The sequence below is a fragment of the Nicotiana sylvestris genome, chromosome 3 (genome assembly GCF_000393655.2).
Source record: "Nicotiana sylvestris chromosome 3, ASM39365v2, whole genome shotgun sequence".
Classification (NCBI taxonomy): domain Eukaryota; kingdom Viridiplantae; phylum Streptophyta; class Magnoliopsida; order Solanales; family Solanaceae; genus Nicotiana; species Nicotiana sylvestris.
The window spans coordinates 158166472-158193515 of NC_091059.1; the positions used below are offsets into that span (position 1 = coordinate 158166472).

At 37.1% G+C, this 27044-nt stretch overlaps 2 protein-coding genes and 1 pseudogene across 7 annotated transcripts; 2 read left to right on the plus strand and 1 right to left on the minus strand.

The window, feature by feature from the left end:
- Positions 1-8904: 8904 nt before the first annotated feature.
- On the plus strand, positions 8905-11962 carry LOC104244397 (vacuolar-processing enzyme-like). Of its 6 annotated transcripts, none has more exons than XM_070171117.1 (8): positions 8907-9079; positions 9158-9291; positions 9390-9546; positions 9862-9947; positions 10038-10261; positions 10561-10981; positions 11073-11555; positions 11643-11962. In XM_070171117.1, exons 2-6 carry the CDS (start codon positions 9175-9177, stop codon positions 10652-10654), a joined length of 678 nt encoding a protein of 225 aa, XP_070027218.1. In that variant the 5' UTR covers positions 8907-9079; positions 9158-9174; the 3' UTR covers positions 10655-10981; positions 11073-11555; positions 11643-11962. The 6 variants fall into 6 exon arrangements, with proteins under 6 accessions (XP_070027219.1, XP_070027218.1, XP_070027216.1 ...); XM_070171115.1 differs by having other exon boundaries at positions 11073-11530; XM_070171118.1 differs by having other exon boundaries at positions 8905-9079; positions 9386-9546; positions 11073-11962.
- On the plus strand, positions 10913-11936 carry LOC138888236 (vacuolar-processing enzyme-like). The gene is made up of 4 exons (XM_070170063.1): positions 10913-10981; positions 11396-11530; positions 11643-11775; positions 11860-11936. Exons 1-4 carry the CDS (start codon positions 10913-10915, stop codon positions 11934-11936), a joined length of 414 nt encoding a protein of 137 aa, XP_070026164.1.
- Positions 11963-12905: 943 nt separating the features above from the next.
- The window catches only part of LOC104244016 (vacuolar-processing enzyme alpha-isozyme-like), a 31157-nt pseudogene continuing 17018 nt past the window's right edge, over positions 12906-27044 (minus strand).

The window sequence follows — 27044 nt, forward strand, 5'->3', positions numbered from 1 at the left end:
AAAAAAAAGAAAAGAATTTCTTTTAGAATATTCATAAACTGCTATTATGCAATGTTCTTAGAAGCTTTATGTTTTCTATGCATTTAGAATCTTTTGCTCGTAATGTATTTAGTATTAAAGTTTCGTCCCCTGTCGTTGAGACTCATTGAGTACAATGGATGATATTAATGTTCACTTTTGGGAACCTACGTTAGTCTGTGGTACAAAGTAGGAACCAGTTTTGCAGGCAAGTAGGTTACACTTTAGGACTTCCCTCTCTTCCGGTGTTATTGGTGAGCTCCGCTTTTGTTTATGGAGTATTCCTTTGAGTCATATTTATGTAGTTATATTTCTTTGTTTACTTGGAGAACGAGTGGGTCCATCTCATGTCTTGAGCAGTGCGCCAGTTTAACGGTAGAGGCTTCATAGACACAGTCGGTGGGTTAAGATTCAAATATTTTTGATAATAACTTAGCAGTATTTCAGTGGTTATTACGAATAAAGTTTGGAGTTGATTTATTTTAGATATTTAAATTAATTAAAAGTATTTGGTTAAAGTATTACCTGGTTGATTATAAAGTTTGAAGTTATTATAGATTTGATAAGCACAGATGGTTCGCTCGGTCAAGTTTAATGATCGGGTGTCGGTCATGACTTGTTCAGAAAATGGGTCGTGACAAGAACTATGCACTTTGCTACCATTTACAACAGCCACTGAAAAGGTAGGAATAGTATCCAACTTATACCCCAACTTCTTGGCTATGGTTAAGTCCATGAAGTTGTGTGTCGACCCCAAATCAACCAAAACATACACCGTATTACCTTTAATCCCTCCTCTCATCCTCATAGTTCTATAATCTACTGTACCATCCAAAGCATGGATAGACATTTGGGGTTGTAAGGCAAATTCTTCATAATTCTCTTCCTCTACATTATCCTCCAATTGTCATTATTCCACTTCCTCCTCTACTTCAAGAAGAAACTAATCGAGTACTCCTCAGTCAACTCCACTTGATTTATCATCCCATCAAACTTGTCCAAGAATTCCTGCAATGTCCCTGTTTATTTCAATGCCTAACTCAGCCATTGGATCATCATAGAAATTTTCATCAAATCTCAGCTATAGGGCTCGCACATAGTCATTCCAGTTAGGCATCATGCCCACTCTGGCTTTCATCAAAGCTTTGTGCCACTGTAACGCCCGACCTTCTAAATTAATGGCAGCTAAGTGTATCCTAGATTCCTCCATCGTTCCGTTAGCCTCAAAGAATTGCTCACACCTGTAAATACATCCCTCCAAATCAACACCCCCTAAATTTAGGAAAGTCCACCCTAGAATACCTCATTCCAAACAGATTATTGTTACCATGCCCATGATTTCCCCCATTTTCTACCAAAGCTCCGGCGACCCCCCTAGGGTTGGTTGTCATCGCCGCAATCAATTGATGAATTTCACCCAACACATCTTCTTGCCTTTCCCCCATCGCTCGAACCTGCTCATCATGTTTCTCTGTCGTGGAACGAATTTGCTCGCGGAGCTCATCCAATTCCCGTCGGACTTTGCCGTTTCTGGTTGTCGTCTCCGGCCTCGCTTCACCCAAGACCGTGGCTCTGATACCAATGTTACGTACTTAATAAAATTAAGTACAAAATTATAAACCTAAAGAGCCACTTGAAAGAATAGCTCTTGAACAATCTACAACTAACTTGTTCTTAGAAGAGAATTAGGAATGCAGAGATTAAGAGAGAGAGAGATGTTATTGAGTAAAATCTAAATAGCTATTACACTAAGCTTCTTCCCTTATATCCTATAATCGAGCTTCTCTTCTAACTGATTTCTAACTGGCTGTTAGCTCCCTCTCCTAACTAACATTGCCTAACCGCCTAACTAACTTTCCCTCTAAAATGACTATTATGCCCTTCTTCTATTAACAGACTCGTAATAGTGGGATACTAACACTATTCAAAGAAGAAATGGGGCCATTAAATGTACCAAATAGTTTCAATTCAATGGCTAGAAAAGGCATCAGGTTATCCTCCTAACTATATTTCTACAGGCATCAGGTTATTATCCTAACTATTTTTTTACTCACTGACAGTAATGAATAGTGTTACTCTTCTCCGTTAAAATAAGACATAATAAGTATATTCAGACTTCAATGAGGCCTTCCTAAAATGATAAAATTAATTGATGTTAAGGTGCTCGATGTTTTGGTTCTGATCTCTTCAAATGGGGTTAATTTTATTAATAAGAAAATAATTTATCCACGCCTAGTGTTTAAATTAGTAAATTAGCCTACTAATTTACATCGCATTTGTATTTAAGTTATTGTAGGGACATTGAGGTCGATGAGGTCATGGAGGCAATGCGTAAGATGAGGAGGGGCAAAGCTACCATGCCAGACGAAATTCCAGTTGAACTTTGGAGTTGTGTGGGTGGAGTAGGTTTGGAATGGCTTACTGGGTTGTTTAATGTTATATTCAAGACTAATAGGATGTCTGAAGAGTGGAAGTGGAGTACAATGGTTCCGTTGTATAAGAACAAAGGCGATATACAGAGCTGTAACAACTATATGGGTATCAAATTACTGAGTCATACCATGAAAGTCTGGGAGAGAGTGTAGAAATGAGAGTGCGAAGGACGGTGTCTATTTTAGACAACCAATTCGGGTTCATGCCTGGGCGATCTACCACAGAAGCTATTCACCTTATTAGGAGGATGGTGGAACAATACAGATATAAGAAGAAGGATCTCCACATGGTGTTTATCGATCTAGAGAAAGCGTACGATAGGGTTCCTAGGGAGGTCTTATGGAGCTACTTAGAGGTTAAAAGGGTCCCGGTTGTGTCACCACCCTAACCCCGAACCCGGTTGTGATGGAGCCTCTCATGAAGACAAGACCAGCCAATTAAACCCAATTCACTTTTTAAAACAGTTAAACAAATATAGAAGCAGTCTAATCATGAATTAATGATAATGAGTAGCGGATATACAACCCAACACAACCCTAACCAGGGTGTCACAAGTCACGAGCATCTACTAAGGTATAAATACAACTGAAAGCCTGGAGTGTACAAATACAATCTATTGAAATGAAGAGAGAGAAAAGAAGTGTTGCGAACGTCGGCAGCTACCTTGCTAAACTCTGATGACTCTGCCTCCGATCAGCCAAAACCCGCAACCGGGTGTATAAATACCAAAATCTGCACACAAGGTGCAGGGAGTAAAGTGAGTACTCCAACTCAGTGAGTAACAAATGTAAATAAAAATTGAAGGCAAGAAATCACGTAAAGTACACCAAGATGCTGTATAGAAGCAGTTTAAAACCAGTAAGAAAGCAGTAAAGTTGTAAAAATCTCTAAAAATATCTTACCTTAGTTTAAACTTCTTTGAAAATGGCTTTTTCAATGGTTACGCAAATGAATGCAAAATAGTTAGTGCAAAGAAGCACAGAAATTCACCCCTCGAGCACAAATACCATAGTTTAACAGGTAAAATGACAAGTAAATATGAAAGATAAAAAAATAAAGGTTCTCCCCTCGGGCACAATGTCAACAACTCTGCCCCTCGGGCAATATCTTAGAACAATACAAGCCTCTCAGGCAGTCACATATAATAGTATCAGCCTCTCGGGCAATCACATAGAACAATACCAGCCCCTCGGACAATCACATAGAACAATACCAGCCCCTCGGGCTATCACATAGAACAATATCAGCCCCTCGGGCTATCTCTCACATCATAATGGGTACTCGCGCTCACTGGGGTGTACAGACTCCGGGAGGGGTCCCTTACTGCCCAAGCGCAATATCAAGCCATCTCGTGGCATCAAATCTAGGCCCTCGGCCTCATATCAGTCAAGCCACCTCGTGGCGTATATATCTCAGGCCCTCAGCCTAATAAACAATATCAACAAGCCATCTTGTGGCGTACATATATCAGGCCCTCGGCCTCAATCAGTATTAGTGTTTCCTTACAACTAGGCCCTCGGCCTTACTCAGTCAAAAATACTCACAAGCCCCTCGGGAAATAGTAAAATAGTATTTCTCAGCCGAAAACATCATTTAAAATATCATTTAAGTCTCAAAATTGAGTAAAATTGGCTGAGTAGTAAAACAGTGGAAAATAACGGGACTGAGTTCAAGTAATAAGTCAAACAGTGAGAAAATGGTAATAAAAATCCCTGAAGGGTTCAAATTGTCGGCACGAAGCCCAATTATGGCAATCAGCCCAAAGCTGATGAAAGCAAACAAGTTTCAGTCAAATACGCGGTAAAATCATCAATCGGGACGGACCAAGTCACAATCCCCAATAGTGAACGACCCCACGCTCGTCATCAAGCGTGTGCCTCACCTCAATATAGCACTACGATGTGCAATCCGGGATTTCAAACCCTCAGAGCATCATTTACAATCATTACTCACCTCGAACCGACTAAATCTCTAGCTCGCGACGCCTTTGCCCCTTAAGTCGGTCTCCACGCGCGTCGAATGTATCCAAAATCAGAATGTGGACGTCAAAATATGCTAAGGGAACAAAGCCCAAGCGAAAAAAATCAAAATATGACACAATTCCCGAGATTACCAAAACCCAAGCCCCGAGCCAACATCTCGAAATCGGGTAAAATTTACATTTTCAGAATCCTTATACCCTCACGAGTCTAACCATACTAAAATTATCCAATTCTGATACCATTTGGTCCTTCAAATCATCATTTTATATTTTTGGAAGATTCTACAAATTTTCTTCCCAAATTCCATACCAAATCACGAATTAAATGATGAATTCAATGATAGATTTATGTACTATAGCAAATCTGAGTTAGATCACTTACCCCGATGAATTTCTTGAAAAACCTTCGAAAACTCGCCAAAATTCGGGCTCTCTAGATCAAAATATTAAATAAAACCCAAAAACTCGTATTTATAGAGTACCCCCACGGATTTCCACCTCTTCGGACCGCACAAAAACGATTGTGGTCCGCACAAAACTAGTGCAGTCCGCACAAAAACGACTGCGGCCGCACAGGTTTTCATCTGCAGTGACAGGCTTTAGTCTTTTGGCCATAACTTCCGCTACAGATGTCAAATGGTATTATAATATGTTTCTGAAAACTAGATTCAAAGATCTACAATTTCCGTTTTTGATTCATCTCAAAATTCTTTGTAGATCAAATGATATGAGCTTGCGAAGTAGGACCAGTGAAATATTCTCACTGCGGCCGCACTGCAATTTATGCGGTCCGCACAGCACCTACCGCAGACGCACTTCTTTTTCTGCGGTCCACACAGCACATACTGCGGACGTACTTCATTTTGTGCGGACCGCGCGGGTGGGTTCCGAGGCCTGCAACCCTTCTGGACCTGCTACAGCTATGATTTTCGGCCTAAAACATCCTGGAACCTACCCCGAACTTCAAACCAATTGTACCAACACATCCCATGACATCGTTCAAACTTGTTCAAAACTTCGGAACGCTCACAACAATATCAAATCACCAATTTAACATAGGATTCAAGCCTAAGAACTCCAAGAACTCTTAAATTATACTTTCGATAAAAAAGTCTCTCAAATCTCGTCCAAATGACCTGAAATTTTGAACACACATCCCAAATGACACAACGAAGCTACTGCAACTCTCGGAATTTCATTCTGACCTCTATATCAAAATCTCACCTATCAATCGGAAAATGCCGAAATCTCAATTTCACCAATTCAAGCCTAAACCTTCCACAGACTTCCAACATGCATTCCGATCACGCTCCTAAGTCCCAAATCACCTAACGGAGCTAACCAAACCATAAAAATTCCAATCTGAGAACAAATACAAACAAGTCAATTTTGGCCAAACTTTGAAATTTTAAGCTTTCAACTGAGACTGTTCTTCCAAATTCATTCTGATTAACCTGAAACCCAACACCAACGATTTACATAAGTCATAATACACTACATAGGGCAAGTCATGCCCGAGAATTGGCGAGCAAAGTGTAAAAGCTCAAAACGACCGATCGGGTCATTACAGGTTGCCTACATTAGGGTGATTAAAGACATGTATGATGGAGCTAAGACTCGGGTTAGTACAGCAGGAGGTGACTCCGAGCATTTTCCGGTTGTTACGGGGTTGCACCAAGGGTCTGCGTTCAGCCCTTTCCTATTTGCCCTGGTGGTGGATGCCATAACGCATCATATTCAAGGGAGGTGCCATGGTGCATGCTATTTGCTGATGACATAGTCCTAATTGACAAGACACGACGCGGCATCAACGAGAGGCTAGAGGTTTGGAGACATACCCTTGAGTCTAAAGGTTTTAGGTTGAGCAGGACGAAGACGGAATACCTCGAGTGCAAATTTGGGGCCGAGCCGACGGAAGCGGGAGTGGAAGTGAGGCTTGTCTCTCAAGTCATCCCTGAGGGGTAGTTTCAAGTACCTTGGGTCAGTTATTCAGGGGATCGGGGAGATCGACGAGGATGTCACACACCGTATAGGGGTAGGGTGGATGAAGTGGAGGTTAGCGACGGGAGTCCTGTGTGACAAGAAAGTTCCACCGTTACTAAAAGGTAAGTTTTATAGAGTAGTGGTTAGGCCTGCCATGTTGTATGGGACCGAGTGTTAGCCGGTTAAGAACTTACACATCCAGAAGATGAAAGTAGCAGAGATGAGAATGTTGAGGTGGATGTGCGGGCATACAAGGATGGATAAGATTAGGAATGAAGATATTCAAGAGAAGGTGGGCGTGGCCCCCATGGAGGACAAGATGCGGGAAGCAAGACTCAGATGGTTCGGGCACATTCAGAGGAGGAGCACTGATGCACCGGCGAGAAGTTGTGAGCGACTGGTTGTGGTGGGTACGAGGAGAGGTAGAGGGAGACCTAAGAAGTATTGGGGAGAGGTGATCAGGCAGGACATGACGCGACTTAGGATTACTGAGGACATGGCCCTTGACAGGGAATTGTGGAGGTCGAACGTTAAGGTTGTAGGTTAGGGGAAAGTTGTGGATATTTTTACAGCGCACTAGAGTGAGACTAGCCAGTTAGGAGTTAGTCTTAGGATTCTACTGATCAGCTACTGATGCAGGGCTTTATCTGTTGGATATTAGTATACCTTCCATCTTTTTTGTATTTCCTATATTTCTTATATTGCTGTTATTTTATGTTATGCTATGTATTTTATGTTATTTTATTATGAGTCTATTGATAGTACTAATATATCGTCTCTTGTTGCTTTTTTGAGCCGAGAGTCTCCTAGAAACAACCTCTCTGCCCCTTAGGGTAGGGGTAAGGTCTTCGTACATATTACCCTCCCCAGACCCCACTTGTGGGATTATACTGGGTTATTGTTGTTGTTGTTGTTGTTGTTGTTGTATTTGTCTTTATATAAATTGTTATCAGTTAACTATAGTAAATTGATACATATTCTCACCTATTTTTTGTCACTGATCATGGTAAATTAATATAATTTGATATAAACATCAAGTATCCTAATAAATTAATATAATTTGATATAAACATCGAGTGTAAGTAAATTTTTCATGTTCTTCTTGTGCGGGTAACTTATAGCAATTTTGTGATTTTCTAACATTTAGAAGTATGTCATTTAATCCTTAATCTCCTCAGCCGGTACCTGATCTCCTTGTTTGCATCAGTCCACTCCAATGGACCAAAAAAAGTACAAATAACAATGTGCTGACATGACAAAATTATCATAAGTAACAAGAAATTTCTCGTACTGCAATGAGAATAAAAAGTATATTGCAATTGTCAATTTTTTTTTTTGACATATTTTGTGAGTTCCTATGATTGTTTTTCCCTTTAGAACTTTGAAATCTACGTTGTCCTCATTAGTCTCCTAAGTGATACGTCCCTAATGTAGTAATATTGGTTCAAAGAGTTTGAACTCTTATAAATTTCTCATATACCTATTCATACAACTCAATAATCCCATAATTTTGAGTGCTTTCTTTGTTAACCTCAAAACATAATACTATGATATTTCGGTATTATGTTAGTGTTGTATTTTTTGTTTTGCTCTCAATTTGGGTTAGTATTGAAGGTCGTAGTATTTCTGAATTCTTGACCGAAGAATCAGAAGGAACAAAATGGGCTGTCTTAGTTGCTGGCTCCAATGGCTGGGAAAATTATAGGCATCAGGTTATCATAACTATTTTTCTTTTACATTGTCTAATCCTTCTTTTTTAAAATATTTATACTAGAAGCTCCGCAATTTTTTTACTAATTATATTTTATATAGTAATTACTTAGGTAAAATTGGTTCTGCATTTTATTCCTCTAAAAATATTTTGTAACTAATCCTAATTTCAAACAATCTTAAAATTCTTACATTTTTGTATAGCAAGTTGAAAAATACCTACGTCTTGAATAAACGTTGTCACAAATAAGGCAAAATTAGAAACACTTGCAGTATTAGAAAATATAGCGATAAACTGTAATAACCTAAATTTCAATAGAGATTCTTTTGCAATTAGCCTTAACTTAAAAGATAAAACAACAGAAACAGTGGATAAAAAACTTCTCGCGAAAAAGAAAAACGAAAGGGTTTCTCCATTTCGCTAGTCCTGATTTAGCCCTAAATAATGGAGCAAGTATTTCGGTGCAAGTTAACTTATAAACTCAGATGGTGAAAAAAAATATTACATTTATCCAAAAGATATTTACAGATAAAATACGGAATTTATAATCTTAAGCATAAGACCTATTACTTGCTACAACAGTTATAGTATAAAAATTCTTTACTCGAACTCTTTCATATTTGAAAATATAAAAATAGTTGTTGACATTTTTAATTACTCTTTTTTAACTTCAATTTGAAATACTGATCTCCTAACACTCCTCCCCCTTTTCTCTTAATAACTTTAGGCAGCTAAATTGATAGAGATTTTATAATTCAACTTATATTAAAAGATCAAACGAGAGAAAGAATTTCTCACAAAACAAAACAAAACAAGAAATAAGTAAATCAAAATAAAAAGGGAAAGCAAAAACACTATAGTCCCTGAATCACTTCACTGGGTCGCTCTTAAGAAATGCTGGCGGATCCTTTTTTAAAGAATTCATACGGTCCAAATCAAAATCAAAAGGAAAAGTAAACACTATAATGCATTTTTGATGAATCCATACGGGTCCGAACAACATAGCTTATATATTTCTTTGGTCATTTCAGGCACCAATTACTAAAGGATGGAGGTCAAAACATCATCCTATTCATGTACGATGATATACAATAGAGAGAACCCCAGACCTGGAGTCATTATCAATAACCCATATGGCCATGATGTTTACAAAGGTGTCCCCAAGGTTTGTTTTTGTTCTTTCTGAGTTCAATTCCTTGAAAATTTTATTTCAAGATTATAGTGTTTGCTTATGAGGGGTTATTTTTTATTGATGGAAGGCAGGATTATGTGCTTGAAGATGTTAATGCTAACAATTTTTACCATGTTATCCTTGGAAACAAAAGCGCTGTAGTTGGGGGCAGTGGGAAAGTAGTGAACAGTGGTCCAAATGACCATATCTTCATCTACTATCCTGATCATGGTGGCCCGGGTGTGGTTTGTAAGTAGCCTCTCCTCACATTATTACACTCTATATTCTACATAATAACTTTTGCTTAGTCTTATGTTTTCACATTTTTGATAGGAGAGGGGATTCTTGAATGCCATTGCTAAGAATTTTGGATTATTAGTAACTGTAGTTGTGAATATGCATAATCAATTATTGTTAGGAACGTCTCGCCTAATGCCACGGTTAGGCAGTTGGAAATTTCAGCTAATATTGATCACAAAATTGGTGATTCTCTCCTGGTTTTTATCATACTTTGATAAACTGATTAGAATATGCAAAATTGTTTCATGCTTTTACTGTTATCAGCGATGCCAAGTGGAGAAGATGTTTATGTAAATAATCTAGTTGATGTGTTGAAAAAGAAGCATGCTTCAGGGACATATGACAGACTGGTAAATTGGTGTTTTAGTTTTTTCAGCTTTCTTTTCCTTGGCACAAGTTTTGATCAGTAAAATTTTGAAGTCTATAATCTCCATCTTTAGGTGTTTTACTTAGAAGCTTGTGCGTCCGGAAGCATGTTTGATGGTCTTCTCCCTGAAGGTCTAGACATCTATGTCATGACTGCATCAGAACCCAATGAAGATAGTTGGGCGACGTATTGTGGTGAGGGTACTCCTGATGATCCCTGCTTGGTTGAGTGTCCCCCTCCCGAGTTTCAGGGTGTGTGCTTGGGAGATTTGTACAGTGTTGCTTGGATGGAAGATAGGTATAAACAATTTTTGTCACCTCCTTTTTGTTAGTCAATGGGCAAAAAGTGAGTTGATGCATTTTATTGATTTTAGGCTTCTTCCCATATGATCTAGTTTGTTAAAAAGCCGATATATTTTGAGTATATCATGATCTGTCAATACCAAAACTATAAGCTTGTCGCATTGTTAGGAACGAGTACGCCAAATACAGATTCTTGTATTTTCTCCGATAATTCTAGGATGAAGTTTAAAAGATGAATTTTATACTTAGAAGATGACTTATGTCAAACTAATAACTGTTTGCACTTGTGAACAGCGATGTAACAGATCGTGATGCTGACAGTGTGCAAGGGCAGCATAGCCGATTAAGAGTTTGTTCTGTTGTGGACAAATATTGTATATGCTTTTAGCAATTTATTCAAAAAAATAGAAGAGCAATTTTTAATGCTTCAGATCCTATATGCTACATCTATGCTTTTTTTTACTTCTAATGGAAGCTTTATGATTTCATTTAGTCACTCATGTTGCAAATAGAACTGCAGCCAACATAACATTTGGTGGCTATGGCTCCCATGTCACAGAATACGGTGATATAGTGGTGAGCTTTGATCGACTTTCCACATATATGGGTGAAGCTTCCACAAACCAGTCATGCCTTTGTGAATGCCATGTCATTCTCGACATCATCAAAGAGTGTGGATCAGCGCAGTGCTGAACTTTTCTATTTGTTCACCAAAGTATGTTTCTACCTCTTTTTGCAGCACAATTGATAGACTTCTTTTTCCTACACCACACAATTTCCATTCATTTTTTTCTGAATGTTTGCAGCACCAAAATGCCCCGGAAGGCTCTGATGAGAAATTCAAAGCTCACGCGAGACTTACTAAAGCTATATCACAGAGATTGTAACAATACTGTCGATGAACCAGATACTTCATAACATTTTGCATAATTCTCAAAACTGTCGATGAACCCCTTTTATCCATTTGTCACGTGCTTCCCTACTCAACCTGGATCCCAAGCAAATCTCTTGTTGGGCTGTCTAATTCCTTGGCCTTTTCGCAGTTTAGCCCTCGGCCCAACAGCTTGGCTAGCCTCGGTCCAAATAATTGACCCACAAGCATTATTGGAGTTATCCATGTTCACAACAGAGAACTCAAGTGGACAACAATGTAAAACGTCTTGGGGAGCTTCTTTTTGGTGTTGAAAAAGGTACTGAGGTACTACACAGTGTTCTACCAGCTGGACAACCACTTGTTGACAGCTGGGATTGCCTTAAGTCCTACGTAAGTATTTAACTTGGCGATAAAGGCAAGATTCTTTGTGGTACTTCAGTTCAATCTTCGTATTTTTGGTTCTTTTAATGAGAATACATGACCACTCTATTCCTGCGAATAGGTTAAGATATTTGAGGCACATTGTGGAAGATTAACCTCGTATGGAAAGAAACACATACGTGGTATAGCCAACATATGCAACGCTGGAATTACGAGTGAACAAATGGCTTCTACATCTGCACAAGCATGTTCAAGTTAGTAGAGGGTATTCTTGGCAAAAGGATATAATGTATGTTTAGCCAGTTTGTGTCATGGCTGCAAAATTTCACTTTTGGTAGATAGCTACACACAGAATAACGCTGCTGAGAAGCAGAAATTTGCCCCGTTTCCATGTACTAAAGCTTTTCAACAATGAAGCATTTTGATCTTTTTATTTGTTCACCAAGTCTTGTTCAATATCAGTGGTCTTCTATTTTGAATAGACATGGTTAAGTAGCTTATAAAAAACAAGTTATGAAAGCAAAAAAGAGGAAGAAGACAGATTACCAAAAAGGAAAAGAAGGATTCTGATGTAAAAATATATTTCCCTCTATCATTCTTGAAACATTTTGATCACCCAAATACTGCAGGGTTTCTTTTATAGGTTAGATGCTTTTACTTTTTTGGTAGAACCTAATATCCTAATTTTGTTTGTACAAAACACAGTTACTTTTTTTGGGCTGGAGTATCATAAATGCATATAAACAGAACTCTTCCTGCAAACCAGATTATGGATTGGGGCAAATTAAGAGTCTATGACTCGGCGTGAAGCCACATTTTTAATGTTAAGAAAATATTTGTAGCATACTGTATTATGCTTCTCTCCGTTTTAGCCATCTTAAAACTTCTTCCCAACAATGGCATCTTTGAGAGAGACAAACGTTGATTTTGTTGACTATTGGAGGGACTTTCATGCAGTAATAGAAAAAGAAGCTCTTCTTGCAACCTTCAATATGATTTATGTTCTCACCACTCCAAAGCTTGAATTACTAGGCGAGTGGAAACTGTATGTTCTATAGGGCATATCCGCGGCTCTATGTAAAACATACTATAATGTGATCAGCACAAAAGGACTATTTGACAAATTGGAGGAAAAAAATACATGAAAGAAGACGCGAGTAAGTAAAGAAGTCTCTTGCGACCTGTTTTCTCAATTGTAAGTTGAGTGATGGTAAGTCTTTCATGACATAAATTTGCTAAAATTGAGAGGACTATTAATAACTTTGAACAAATAAGATGCATCTGCCCTATTGGGGCAGGGGTAAGGTCTGCGTACACATTACCCTCCCCAGAACCCACTATGTGGGATTCTACTGGGTAGTTGTTGTAAATAAGATGCATATGGATAATACCATCAGTATTTGGTCTGTCATTCAGAAGCTTGCTCTGTCATGAAATGACCTTTTTTCTAATTTAAAAGAAAGTCAAGCATATATTCCCTTTCAAACATAGTTTGTTCAGGCAGAGCTTTTGCATAGTAAGAGTTATATACAATGATGACGAACTATAACAATAGTTACAGTAAGATATCTGCTTCTAGTACATTTCAACTCAATAATGATGCGCTTCTAACCTGTATTTACAAGGAAGCAATTATGCTAAAGAACCATCTTACAATAACTATATCAATCTTCATACTGAAAATCACGACATTGAGCAATTATACTGATATTTAGCATTAGATGCCAATCATGCACTAAAACCCCTGTGGAGGGAACTCCAAGTATTGGATGGAAAGCTGGGACAAGCTTGTGCTGATGCCTCCACCATCTGCTCCATCTTAATTCCAACGTTGCATATGTTGGCAATGGAGCGCATATGTTTCATTCCATACTGGGATAACGATCCACAATGTGTCTCAAATGTTCTTACCTGTACAACACAAGGATAAAGAAGTCATATTGCCGAAGAATATAAGCCATGACACCATCCAAACCTAACGATACATCCAATACAAATGATTTGTGCCACATACCCCATATATTCAAACAAGCTACAAGAGAATAAAATTTCCTTCCCACCAGCAAATTTTGGAGATATTGATGAAAATGGGGTGTGTACTTACAAATGATTTAAGGCAGTTCCAGTCATCAACAAGAGGATGACCAGCAGGGCGGACACTACTTAGCACCTCTGGACCTTTTTCAATTCCAAACAGAAGTTTACCGACAAGGGCTATGCTGTTGTCCAAGTGCAATCTATGTGATATTGCTTCATTTAACTGTTTCTGAGCCTCTACTTTCCTCACAGAGCCTTCAGGAGCCTTGCGGAACTGCCAGTTTGGACAACAGAACAGGGAAGTCAGATATGAAGAATTTTCTTTGTTTAGGGGCAGAAGGACTATTCTACGACAGTAGGACTCACGAAACTAGACGAACTAGGCACCAATTTTCATTCAGCAGTGCGTAAATAAAGAAGTAGAATCATGTTTTTCAGATGAAACTCTTTCTCTGCACTGCATTTCAATGACAATATTACTCATGTTTTGAAACCAGTAGAAGCATCATTTTGGCAGCTTAAACTCACAAAGTGTGCCGGCACTAGAATTAACCTCAGAAAAAGTGTGCTTTGCTTTTAATACGAAAAAAAAAAAAAAAAAAAAAACTCAAAACATAAAAGAGCATAATAATACGCCACATTGGCTCTTTTGAACCCTAAGAAACTTTAATTTCAAGATCACTATAGCTTTGCTTGATTAAAAATAGTTCATTCAGCTTAATACCACCTCAGTACACATTCAATGATCCAGTTGATATCTGAAATGCTCAACTCTGAACTATTCGGTGAATTATCTATACTATATTAAAAGTGGAAAACCTTAAGTCAAAAGTTAAATTACTAAAATACCCCTCCTTATTTACTAAACTAACCCATTTAATTTAACTATTAAAAATTTAAAAACTACAGATAGATGCAAGTGGCAGAAGCCTACTTTTAACAGCCAAGCAATGTTTCATATGCCCCTTCTTTAAGATTTCCTTCCATGCACAAACCTCCATTTATAATCTATTTAACTATTCTTATTTTCAGTAATTTTGTAAAGTCCTGTTTATATAAATAACATAGTAGATAATTTTAAGTTATGACTATGTTACTTATTTCTCCAAATTGATATCAACCACAGAGTTCAAAATTAAATTCTAAAGGTAGTTTGATTGACGTAGACTTTTGATTAATTTGAAGGTCTAAATGTTATGGAGTAGATCTAACTGTGTTTGCTGCTTATGCCCTTAAATTGGGATGGCAAACATGATTCTAAAAATGTTTCGTTATTCTTGCTTTAGTGATCTTCTTAATTTTCGTTTTCAGGAAGAATTGGAACAAGGAACATATCATCGCATCTGCACTCCTTTATTTGAGTACGTACTCTCCGTTTATTACTAAATTATCTTCAACAAAACCTTTCTTAATATACTTTTGTTACCACGTCAGCCCTAAAGTTGGAGATTGTATTTTTTTTAGCCTTAAGGGTAGGTTTCTACACGAATTATCCTAAACAAGAGTCTTTGTTTAAAGTCCTAAATTCTTAGATAAGGTGAAAATGTGAAGAAAAAAATATGATTTACAGAAGTTTTATTCGTACCATTGCTTCTTGCGGGTCTGACAAATTTATTCTTTTGTTTGTCAGCACCAAAAAATATACATGTGACTGAGCAATGAAAATATTAGTAACTCGAACAAGTTTAGTAAGAGGACAAAGTTCGAGTCACATTGTAAATTTTAGTCCTATAATATTGGTTAACAAAAAATAACGTCATTTTAAATTTGTATTATATTTTTTACTTATTTATAATATTTTTATTAATTACATCAGCTGCTGGTTAAAACTTTTAAAGTAGGTAAAGACGATCCAAATAACATTCTTTCTAATCATGTAAAAAAGTGAGGATTTCTCTTAACCAAATAGAAGCTATTATATTATTAATGACCGAATGAATCATGTTAACCCCAATTACTCTTCAATGCACAAAGAAGTTGAAATAATTTTTACTAACAATGCCATTATACAAGAATCCAACAATGACATTTCTATCCAAAAATTTCAAAATGATTTGTATCCTTGGAAGACGGGGAAAATATAGTGACGGCACTATCTTTGTAAATTTTTGAAGGAATTTATGAACTACTTTTATACATAATTAGTTCATACTTATTACTAATTTTAATTTCATACTTTTGTGATGTAATTGCAAGTTAGTAATAGTGGTACTACTTTCAAGACGAATATTAGTATAGACAACAAGAGTCCTGACCATGATAGAACAACTGATTCGAATAAAATAAAAATATACTAGGAATATAGTCTATAGAGAAGTATTAGATAAGGTACTGGTCATTAATACATGTTTGTACCTCATAAATCAAAATAAGTAATATTATTTTACATATATAAAATTGAACTTTGATTGTTCAACTTCCTAGGTGTAGACGATATCAATCATCTTAATCTCGACATACTCTTTGATGTACAATTATTTACTCAAAGATTTATTTTAATAATATGTAATATTATTATTTCAAAAAAGCAGGAACCTTTAAATTTAAAAATTAAATTACATATATATTTGCCCTTTTTAAAACCTAATGATCCTAATTAAAGAAAACAATTCACGTTGAATCAACCACCTTTGTGCGAGCGAATGTGTTTCTTCATAGAAGAAGTTGTGCCCTTCAGAAAAGTTGCATTATTTAAACTTCTCAGTCCCAATTATGAATTTTATACCTCCAACTACTCAATGAAAATTTACTTATTCAAACTTCCTTGATTGTACATCCTTTTGGCATCTTTTAGAGTCTGGTGCTCTATTTTTATTTCGAAGTTGCTGCTTCATATTCAGTGTAGCTTGGGCTTTACACCGGTGAATCACTATCTGCCAATTTAATTCACATAAGTTTGGTAGAATATTTTGTTGGTTAGTCCACTTATGTTACTATTACTTTATCTTGATTTCATTGATAGATGTTGTGAGCCTGACTTCGATAATTATTGTTTTTCAACTACGTGTAATTTTGGAATGGCTTCTTTCGGTTGGTATATCTTGCTTTAGTTTCATTAGTCTTGAGATATTGACTGTACAATTTTCTATTAACATAAATTGGTCCCTGAAACCTTACATCAAATCAATTAAGTATTGGAGAAATGGACTCACTTGCTTCAACCAGTATTGAAAATGTATGACCTATTTGGACGAACAACGCAATACTAAAATTCATCATTTTGGCAAATGTATTAGTAATTCTTGCTACAACTTTCTTTTATCTAAGTCCATTTAATTTGTTTTCAAAGCCTTAGTATAAGTTCTAATTAGTTAAATGACGTAGAGAAAGGAGAGCTTCATGTTGTGACAATGCTAATGTAAAGAAAGGACCACGGTCACCCTGAGGAAGATATTAAGCTCTTTGATTATTTTGAAAAATAAGAAATATAGTACATTATATATATATATATATATATATATATATATATATATATATATATATATATATATATATATATATTATAGGGACCTTTTCCCTAAATTTTATTTAACTTGCTTATCGAATTTTATTAATTTGATGAGATTTGAACTTTCACACTTATTGATTTATAATAAATGTTACTTATAGATGTATATGATAAAGTTGGAGATTGTACATGATGTGTACATTAAAATAGGAAAAGCAAGGCATGAGTATTTCAGAAAAGAGCAATTAACCTTGAGAAGATAATTATTTGACGGTGTAATTGATGCTGTTATGGTTGAAGGACATAGAGAAGGCAAAGTTGATAAAAAAATGCTGCTTCTGACATCGACTATTGGAGCAATAAAATTACGAAAGGGAGATATACCAAAATTTAATTGATAATGTGATGGCTAGAGCGGTAATAGAGTTTGTTAGATAGCCTTTGACTTTTTACATAAAAAGCCTTACGGTTACGCATGCATGAATGCTAGGTTTTTATATTCAAATTTGTAATTTATAACTAAATCAAATATTTTTCGAATATGTAACATTTACTATTTTAAGTATATATATATATTCTGTAAAAAATAATATGAAGGCAGAGAGACTAGTTAATTTAAAAAAACAGAAAGAAAAAAAATATCACATGGCAAGGAACATCAGATACAAAAATTCAGTGTTTCTTTGACCTGAATATTATGTGGGGGGCCTCTATAGTAGTTATGTCACCTCAAATATGCTAGTTAATTTAAAAAAACAGAAAGAAAAAAGATATCACATGGCAAGGAACATCAGATACAAAAATTCAGTGTTTCTTTGACCTGAATATTATGTGGGAGGCCTCTATAGTAGTTATGTCACCTCAAATATGATGATCAAATAAAGTACTCATTGGCACCTAAAGGTGCCTGCTTTTATAGATGATATTACCACTAGTTGATGCGCATTTATTTCGTGCCGTTTTACAGGTGTAAGTAAATTTCTTCTTTCATCCTTGGGATACTAACGTCTACCATATAAACGCATGTAAAATTGGAACATACCTTTGTGCCAGAAATGCAGAAGATCTGCATCACGCTGGTTGACAGCCGTTGATACTCGCAAGGAATTGTCATCCATAAAAGTGTAATTATCATTTGCAGGATTTGTACCCATATATAAGTATAGAGCATCCTTGCTGAGATGTAGATCACCATATTGCATGACATGCGAACCATAAACAGGATTCCCAGTAGCAGTTCTCTCTTTGACCTGCAAAAAGTGCAACATTCGTTATTATTCACAGCAAGAACCAAATCATCAGAGTATAAAAACACCCACCTCCCCCCTTGTTCCTTTCTCTCACTTTCACAACAGAGAAGTATTGGCTTCACTTTCTAAGTTCTTCATTCTACTATAAATTTAAATTTTTCTGCTGAAACATGCACCCTATTAGATTACCACAATTCTCCACGTCTATAAGATCTTACCAGGTGATATTGCTGCTTCACACTTTCAGTCCGCAGGTTGTGTAATTCACTGCTCAGGTACAAAGATACAGAGTCAATAAAAAATTATGCTGCTGAAACTAATAAAGATAATTTCATAAGTAGATTTAAAGTTATAGCAACTATGCCTTAATCTCAACTAGTTGGGGTCGCTAATTAGCATATTCATAATTCCATAATAAGAAAAGTTGACTGTGAAGGAATAACAAATGGAAAGAAATCATCATAAAGCTGATACAGAAGTTGTACTGTCTCCAGCCTAGAATTTGAGAATGTCTTTATATATGGCATTGCTATTATAGGACTGACAAACTCATGCAGAATAAGCAGGACCAAAAAGAGCTGACACATTTGACAAATATCATAGCCAAAAACCACAACACATCTTAAACTCAAATTTCTTATAGCTGTTTCAGATGGTATTCATGTAATGACAGAAAAGGAAATGCAGAAGGTGAAGGTCATATAAGGTACATATACCTGTCCTCCATCCAGGAAATACTGTACAAGTCACCAAGGCAGGTCATGTATTCAATAGGAGGACTGGGATACTCTCCTGGGCAATAGGTTCCCCAGCTACTCTCTTCAGCATTTGATGTTGTCGTGGCATAGATATTTAAACCGTCAGGAAGAACACCCTCAAATATACTACCAGACTCACAAGCTTCAAGGTAAAATACCTGCAAATAGACAAAAGAAGAAATAACTTAGAGAATGGAAAAGTGTTTAACCAAAAATCTGAGTCCTTGGTCAATGCTAAAAGAGAAATTCGGGTTACTGATAATCAGGAGACAAAAAATAAAATACTTTTGAGAACAATGGTAGAAGGTAAATAGATAAGTATTTCAATGAATTCTCAATAGTATTCCGTGTGTCTACAAATGATGATACTTCTTCCTTTTATAGATCATTCTAGGTAAAGGAATAAAGCATCAGTTTTAATGATATAATCATGAGCAATAAATGACATTAAATAAGCCGTTATACAATCATTCCTATTAAATACCAACTTTATAACGTATCAGACATTTAATAATGAATTTGGACTCCTTTCTGTCATCTGATCCTTGCTTTCAATGCCTTCTAATCCGTTGGCTGTAAATAATTTAAATTGGTACGAGACTCGTATCTATACATCGTCTCGTGCCTATTTAAATTCTTCTTCCCGTGGCTGTTTTCACCGTGCCTCTTAGTCAATTGCTGTTCTTTGACCATTCAACTAATCCACGTGTCATGCCACATCATTTTTAATATAAATTCAATTTTTTCCCAATACAGATAGTCCCCCCACTTTCCATTTTTTTATCAATTAAATAATTGGGAAGTGGATCTTCATGTAAAAAGAACTTTTGCCACAATTAATGCTCATGACAGTACTAACGTTTCAGCAGTCTTTTCCATTTAATGTTCTGTCCATGTGTCATTTTATAATTGATTCTGCTATTCATATCCTTCTTCGAGACTTCTTCAATCTCACTATTTACGAAGTGATAGCTGCCTTTATTATAGGCTTTTCATCATTATACTTTAAAAGTTGACGGTTCCCAATTTACACATACTTTGTCTTCCTTTGTCTTCTTCACAAATTTTCAGCACATACTTTCTTCTTAACAATGTCTTCTTCAAACCCTAACCGTAAAAAAGTTCCAATTCTAGATCAGTTCCCCAACGCCCCTGTTAGACACAGAAGAGGCGGAGGAAGTAGGCCTCGAACAGGGTTGGAATCTACGCGAGGCGGTTCATCTGGTTCTTCTTCAAGGAGTTTTATCCCAAAAGCCCCTTCTTCTAAAAGTAGGGAAATTCTTGATACTTCTCAAGAACCCTCAGTTGATGATATAGTTCCCGGCGATTTGTCTTTTGAAAGTGACAAAACATCTCTTCAAAAACAAATTAAAAATTTAGAAAGAGCCGATACTTACCCAACATTAGTAACCGAGCTTACAATCCCCACCATAAGAAGAGATTGTAACTGGAAGGATAGTCTCCGAATGTCAATTCCTTCCCCAAATCAAAGAATTTCCTCTTTTAGAAATGGGTATTCTTCTGTTTACACTTACCCCTTCACTTTAGGTTTTAATCCTCCGATTGACCCAGTTATTCTCGATTTTTGTCGTTTCTTTACCATTTGTTTGGCCCAAATTGGTCCATTGGTGTGGAGAACAGTGGCTTGTTTGAGATATTTATCATCCAAGGCCAATGTCAATTTCACCTTTTCTCATCTCATTCATCTATACCATCCCAACTTAATACGCCATGGAGTTTTCACCTTAACTGCAAGGAGCAAAAAAGTTTTGGTAAACCCTGAGGATGACAGAGATCGTGGATGGTATATCCGTTACGTTGCTGTCCGTACAGTGGATTTGATTGGCGAAACAAATATTCCCTTTCCTGAGAAGTGGAATTTTGAACGTAAGTTTCCTCTTGTTTACCGTACCTACTTTTGAGAATTTCAAAAAAATGTGGTTTTTAACCTCGTCCCTTCTTGGTTTTTTGTAGCAACCATGGGAGATGTGGAACTTATTCCCAACTTTCGTGGTTGGGTAGACTCACTTTTGAAGATTGCTACTAGGGAGCAGAGAACTTGGAAATCAATTTCTTCTTTACATGGCTGGAAAGTCAAAACACATGGTATCCACCCTTTTAAAATTTTTGTTTTACATGTTAAGCACTTTTTCCTCAACTTTAACCATGTATATCCATTCTTTAATCAGGATTTGGCATTAGAGGAATGACAGCTGAAGTAGTTATGGCCATTCGCATGTCTGCGAATGCTGCTCTGGATTTAGATAAGGCTCGAGCCTTGCTGCCTAAAAGAAAAGCTACAAAGGAAAGTTCTGAAGAAGAAGAGGAGGGTACCTCCCTAATTACCAGGCCAAGGGCCAGGAGACGAATAATCATTGATAATGAAATTGAAAACACTCCTGCTCGTACCTCCGCCACCGAGCCTGTTTTGATTCAATCTGATGAGGATGCCGAACCAAGAGATAACAATGAGTCAATTCAGCACCTTTTTGACAGTGGTTCCGGGAGTGGCGAGCTCGGACCTGTTTTTGATGAAGCTCCTCTTTCCTCATTTGTTCCTATTTCCTCCATTCCTCTGCCTGCCGTAAGTGTTTCTTTACCAGCTTTAACAACTTCCGTTTGTTTGCCAATTTCTACTGCTCCTATATCTATTCCCTTGGCTGCTTCTACCGCACAAGCTTCTGCTCCGGTGTTGGTTTCTACATCTTTTCCCTCCATTCCTTCTATTCCCTCCGCTGCTCCTCTTCCCTTTGTTCATCATACAGAGACAGGTTCTAGCAGCGGAAATATGACAATGAGAAGTGTTACTTTGGAGGTTCCTGCCAATCATAGCCTCCTGAGGAAGACCGGCAGAGCCGATGTTTGGCTCGAACCTCTCATTGGAGATATCGAGAAGAAGAAGATGGAGAGCCATAGCTGCTTAACTTTGATGAACGACGTAGTTCATTCTACTTTGAAGGTATTTCTACCAACAAGTTTTTTTTTAAATTATCTTCAATTTCTTATTTCCATGACTTAGCTCTGTAGGCTAACCTTATTAGCACGGAATTAATGAGAAGAATTTCCTTACTGGAAAGAAAAGCTCGTGAGTCTGAGAAGTCTGTCCACGAGGCTGAGGAAATTGCTAGGGGAGCCCAACTTGAAGCAACCAACTGTAAGGAGCAGTTTGAAAATGCTCAAGGGACTATAGAAGAGTTGCAAGAAAATAAAAACCTCCTAGAGCAGCAAAACCGTGGTTTAACTTCTGAACTGGAAACAGTCAAAGCCTCTTCAAGCCAATTGAAAAGAGACAAAGAGCTTTTGGAATGCTCTTTATCAGAACAATTATCCAGAGCTAGTGAAGAAGTTAGAGAGCTGAAGGCACTTTTGGCTAAAAAGGAAGAATATGCAGGAGAGTTAGTGCAAAGCTTGACTCAAGTTCAGGCTGACTTACAGACTTCTTCTGTCGAGATTCAAGCCTTGAAGAGTTCTCATGCTTCTCTTGAAGCTTCCCTTGATTCCCATTTAGCTGAAAATCAAATTTTAAAAAACGATCTTGCTATGTGGGAAAAGGAATATGGACTTCTAGAGGAAAATTTTAACATAGAAGTGAGTTGGGCTTTTCTGAATTCTCGTCGTGATGCTTTGACGGAAGCTGCTCAAGAGGGTTTTGACTTGCAGTCTGAACTGGCTAAAGTCATAGATACCATCGAGAAAAGCCAACAGTCTACTGATACTCCTTCTCCTGCCCTTGAAGTTCCTGAAAATGTTGCTATTCCAGCTTCAGAGGGTGAAACTTCTACAACCCAGTCTATGGAAGTTGAAGCTTCCGTGACAATCCCCTCAACTGAATGATGGTTTGATCCCTTAGTTTTTTTTAAAGGATTTTTTGGTGAAAGTCCCCAGTTATCATAATGGGGCAATTGTATAAACTTTTATTGACTAAGTTTCTACTTAGTCTTTTTAATTATATCAAGAAGTTTTATTAGTACTTCAATGTGTTCTACTCTTGCCTTTTCTTTACTTATTTAGGACTTATAGAATAGTTTAGCATTTTTATCCTTTGAAAATGCTTTATGATTCTTCCCATGACTTATTGACATGAGGCTTATAAAAGAGGGCCCTTTTATTTTATCGACACTTAATGAAGAAGACGTCTCAACTTCATAATGGTGTTAAAATACGATGAAAGTAATAGGAAAACACACGTTTTGTATGAAACAACTTTGGCAAGTTTTCATTCATAAACTTTTAACAAGTGTTTGACTGTTACATGTATTACAATACATCTACAACTTTTCTCGTAACTGTTTTTCTTGTAACAGATTTGTAAATAACATAAACTAAACAAGGTTTTTTTTATAACCTGTTTCAGTACATAGTCATGACCCTATCTTTACATGTTAAGAAAGGGTTTGAGAGGTGACTTTGTTTATGAGTTTGAGAGATGACTCTGTTGTTCTCATGAATGCTGAAGACTTCGTAACTTCTTCTCAACACTTGCTTCTTTGTGGCCGATTTTTATTCGATACTCGTATCTGTTTCTTTGCACCTATCTGTGTATAATATGTAGTCCCCCAAGTGTTTGAGCGGTGAAGTATGAAGCCTCGAGCACTTGTTTATTTCTTTTACTTTGGCCCTTTTCCTGAAACAGAAAGATATACGGGACTCGACGGTGTGATTATAGATGAAGACTGCCTAACTCGTGTGTATTTCCATCAGATTAATTGTAACCCTGGGCTAGGAATTTAAGCATACTTCATTTTGTTGTTACTCATCATTTGGCACGAGTTAGGATATTTAGCCTAGCATCTAAAATCATTAGTAAAATATTAATAAACCAAGAGAAGAATTTTTACATGATGATACCTGACCGTAGGTACTTTCTTAAAAGTAATATCTTTTTAAGTGGACAGCATTCCAATGTGAGGGTAAAACTTTACCATCCATTGTTTCCAACTGGTATGCTCCTTTTCCCGCAATGCCACGAACTTTGTATGGTCCTTCCCATGTTGGACTTAGCTTTCCTGAGTTAACAGCTTTTGTAGATTGGAAAACCTTTTTAAGCACGAAGTCCCCAATTTTGAAAAATCTGAGGCGTGCTTTCCTGTTGTAATATCGTTCTATTACTTGCTTTTGTGCTGCCATCCTTATCAAAGCAGCTTCTCTTCTTCCTTCAAGTAAATCTAGGCTAACCCGCATCTCTTCATTATTAGATTCCTCTGTTGCCTGATCGTACCGTGTGCTTGGCTCACCTATTTCAACTGGTATTAAGGCTTCCGTACCATAAACCATCGAAAATGGTGTTTCTCCAGTGCCTGTTTTGGTCGTTGTACGATAAGCCCATAGTACTCCGGGTAACACCTCAGGCCAATTACCTTTTGAATCTTGTAACCTCTTTTTCAAGTTATTGATAATAACTTTGTTAGTTGATTCCGCTTGTCCATTCCCCACTGGATGGTATGGCGTAGATGTTATTCTTTTGATCTGCCAACTTGAAAAAATTCTGTAACTTGTGCTCCAATGAATTGGGGTCCATTGTCACATACGATCTCCTTTGGTACTCCAAAGCGGCATATTATATTGCGCCATATAAAGTCTTTAACTTCTTTTTCTCGTACCTGTTTAAATGCCCCTACTTCTACCCATTTAGTGAAATAATCTGTAAGTACGAGTAGAAATTTTACCTGACCTTTTGCTTGTGGAAGTGGACCTACGATATCCATTCCCCATTTCATAAAGGGCCAAGGGGCTAAAACAGTATGTAGTAACTCAGCTGGTCTGTGCATATTATTGCCGTACCTTTGACATTTATCACATTTTGACACGAAAATAGTTGCCTCTTCTTCCATCTTAGGCCAATAATATCCTGTGCGAATTAACGTTCTTACCAGTGACCGTCCTCCTGCGTGATTCCCACAATGTCCTTCATGTACTTCTCTCATGACATATTCGGTTTGAGAAGGGCCGAGACACCTTGCTAGTGGTCCGCCGAACATCTTTCGATAAAGATTACCTTGATATAAACAATATCGTGCAGCTCTTTTGCGAAGCGCGTAAGCCTTTCCTTTGTCATTAGGCACGGTTCCGTGCTGTAAAAAGGCAACAATTTCATTTCTCCAATCCCATGTTAGATGATTAAAATTTACCTCGTTTTTGTCAGGTTCAAGAACGGAATGAAATAGATGTATGACTGAAGCATCTGTATTGTTTGCCACGTCTGCTGCGGATGCAAGGTTTGCTAAAGCATCTGCCTCTACATTCTCATCTCTTGGGACTTGCACTACTTTCCAAGTTTGGAATTGCTTTATTAACTCCCGTACCTTTGCGAGGTATTCTTGCATTCGTGACTCTCTGGCTGTGTAAGTCCCCAGCATCTGATTAACCACGAGTTGAGAATCACTCTTGATTATAATCTGTGTTATGCCGAGTTCTCGTGCCAATTCTAAACCTGCAATTACAGCTTCATATTCTGCTTCATTGTTAGTTATAGAATGACATTTTATAGCCTGTCTAATGGTCTCACCCGCAGGTGGTACGAGGACTATTCCTAAGCCTGCCCCTTTTACATTAGATGAACCGTCAGTGTATAAAACCCAAGTCCCCGGGTTCGCACCATTAAAAACTAATAATTCTTTTTCTGCTTCTAAATGCATCCCCTGGCTAAAATCAGCCACGAAATCAGCTAGTACTTGAGACTTTATAGCGGTCCTGGGTTGATAAATAACTTCATATTCACTTAGTTCTATAGCCCATTTTGCTAATCTTCCTGAAAGTTCATGTTTATGCAAAATATTTCGAAGCGGAAAAGCAGTAACTACAACAATGGGATGACATTGAAAATAAGGTCTTAACTTTCTAGATGCCATGACCAAAGCTAATGCTAATTTTTCTAGCTGTGGGTATCGTGTCTCAGCTTCCAATAAGGATTTACTTACGTAATAAATAGGAGATTGTTTACCTTGGTCCTTGCGGACTAAAACAGCACTTACCGCGACTTCAGATACGGCCAGATAAATGAGAAGTTTTTCCCCTACCTTCAGTTTTGCCAACAACGGTGGTTTTGACAAATAAGATTTCAAATTTCTAAGGGCTTGCTGACAATCTTCATTCCATTCAAAATGATCTTGCTTTTTAAGTGCAGAGAAAAACTTAAAACACCTTTCTGAGAATTTGGAAATAAATCTCCCCAAAGCTGCAATTCTTCCCGTTAATCGTTGTACTTCCTTTTTGTTAGTAAGGATATCCGGGATTTCTTCTATTGCTTTGATCTGAGAAGGATTCACTTCAATACCACGGTTAGAAACAAGAAAACCCAAAAACTTACCTGATGCAACTCCAAATGCACATTTTTCTGGGTTGAGTTTCATATTAAATTTTCGCAAAATTTCAAAAGTAATAGATAGATGAGAAATATGATCATGAGATTGCTGGGTTTTGACGAGCATATCGTCTATATATACCTCCATTGTTTTCCCTAAATGTTCTTGGAACATTTTGGTGACCAACCTTTGATAGGTTGCCCCAGCATTTTTGAGACCAAAGGGCATTACTTTATAACAATAAGTCCCCCTGTCTGTGATGAAAGAAGTTTTTTCTTCATCACCAGGATCCATTTTGATTTGATTATATCCTGAGTATGCATCTAAAAAACTTAAAAGTTCATGACCTGCGGTCGCATCAATTAGTTGATCTATATGTGGTAAGGGAAAGGAATCTTTTGGACATGCTTTATTTAAATCAGTATAATCTACACAAACACGCCACTTACCATTTTTCTTGGGTACAACCACCGTATTAGCTAACCAAGTTGGATATTTTACCTCACGGATTGATCCGATTTTTAATAATTTTTGGACTTCATCCTGAATCACCTGGTTCTTGAAAGCACCTTGTTTCCGTTTCTTTTGCTTTATTGGTGTGAAAGAAGGGTCCTCGTTGAGTTTGTGAGTCATCACATTTGGTGGTATCCCTGTCATATCAGCGTGGGACCAAGCAAAGCAATCTAAGTTAGCTTTTAAAAATTCGATTATCATACCTCGCATGTTCGT

Bases quoted from the DNA above. Each gene is read 5' to 3' on its own strand.
- LOC104244397 (XM_070171114.1), top strand. From the start codon at position 9,175: ATGGAGGTCAAAACATCATCCTATTCATGTACGATGATATACAATAGA. The intron at 9,292-9,389 runs GTTTGTTTTTGT...GATGGAAGGCAG, and splicing joins TTTACAAAGGTGTCCCCAAG to GATTATGTGCTTGAAGATGT. The intron at 9,948-10,037 runs GTAAATTGGTGT...CTCCATCTTTAG, and splicing joins CAGGGACATATGACAGACTG to GTGTTTTACTTAGAAGCTTG.
- LOC138888236 (XM_070170063.1), top strand. From the start codon at position 10,913: ATGTCATTCTCGACATCATCAAAGAGTGTGGATCAGCGCAGTGCTGAA. The intron at 11,531-11,642 runs GTAAGTATTTAA...TCCTGCGAATAG, and splicing joins GGGATTGCCTTAAGTCCTAC to GTTAAGATATTTGAGGCACA. The intron at 11,776-11,859 runs GTTAGTAGAGGG...CACTTTTGGTAG, and splicing joins ATCTGCACAAGCATGTTCAA to ATAGCTACACACAGAATAAC.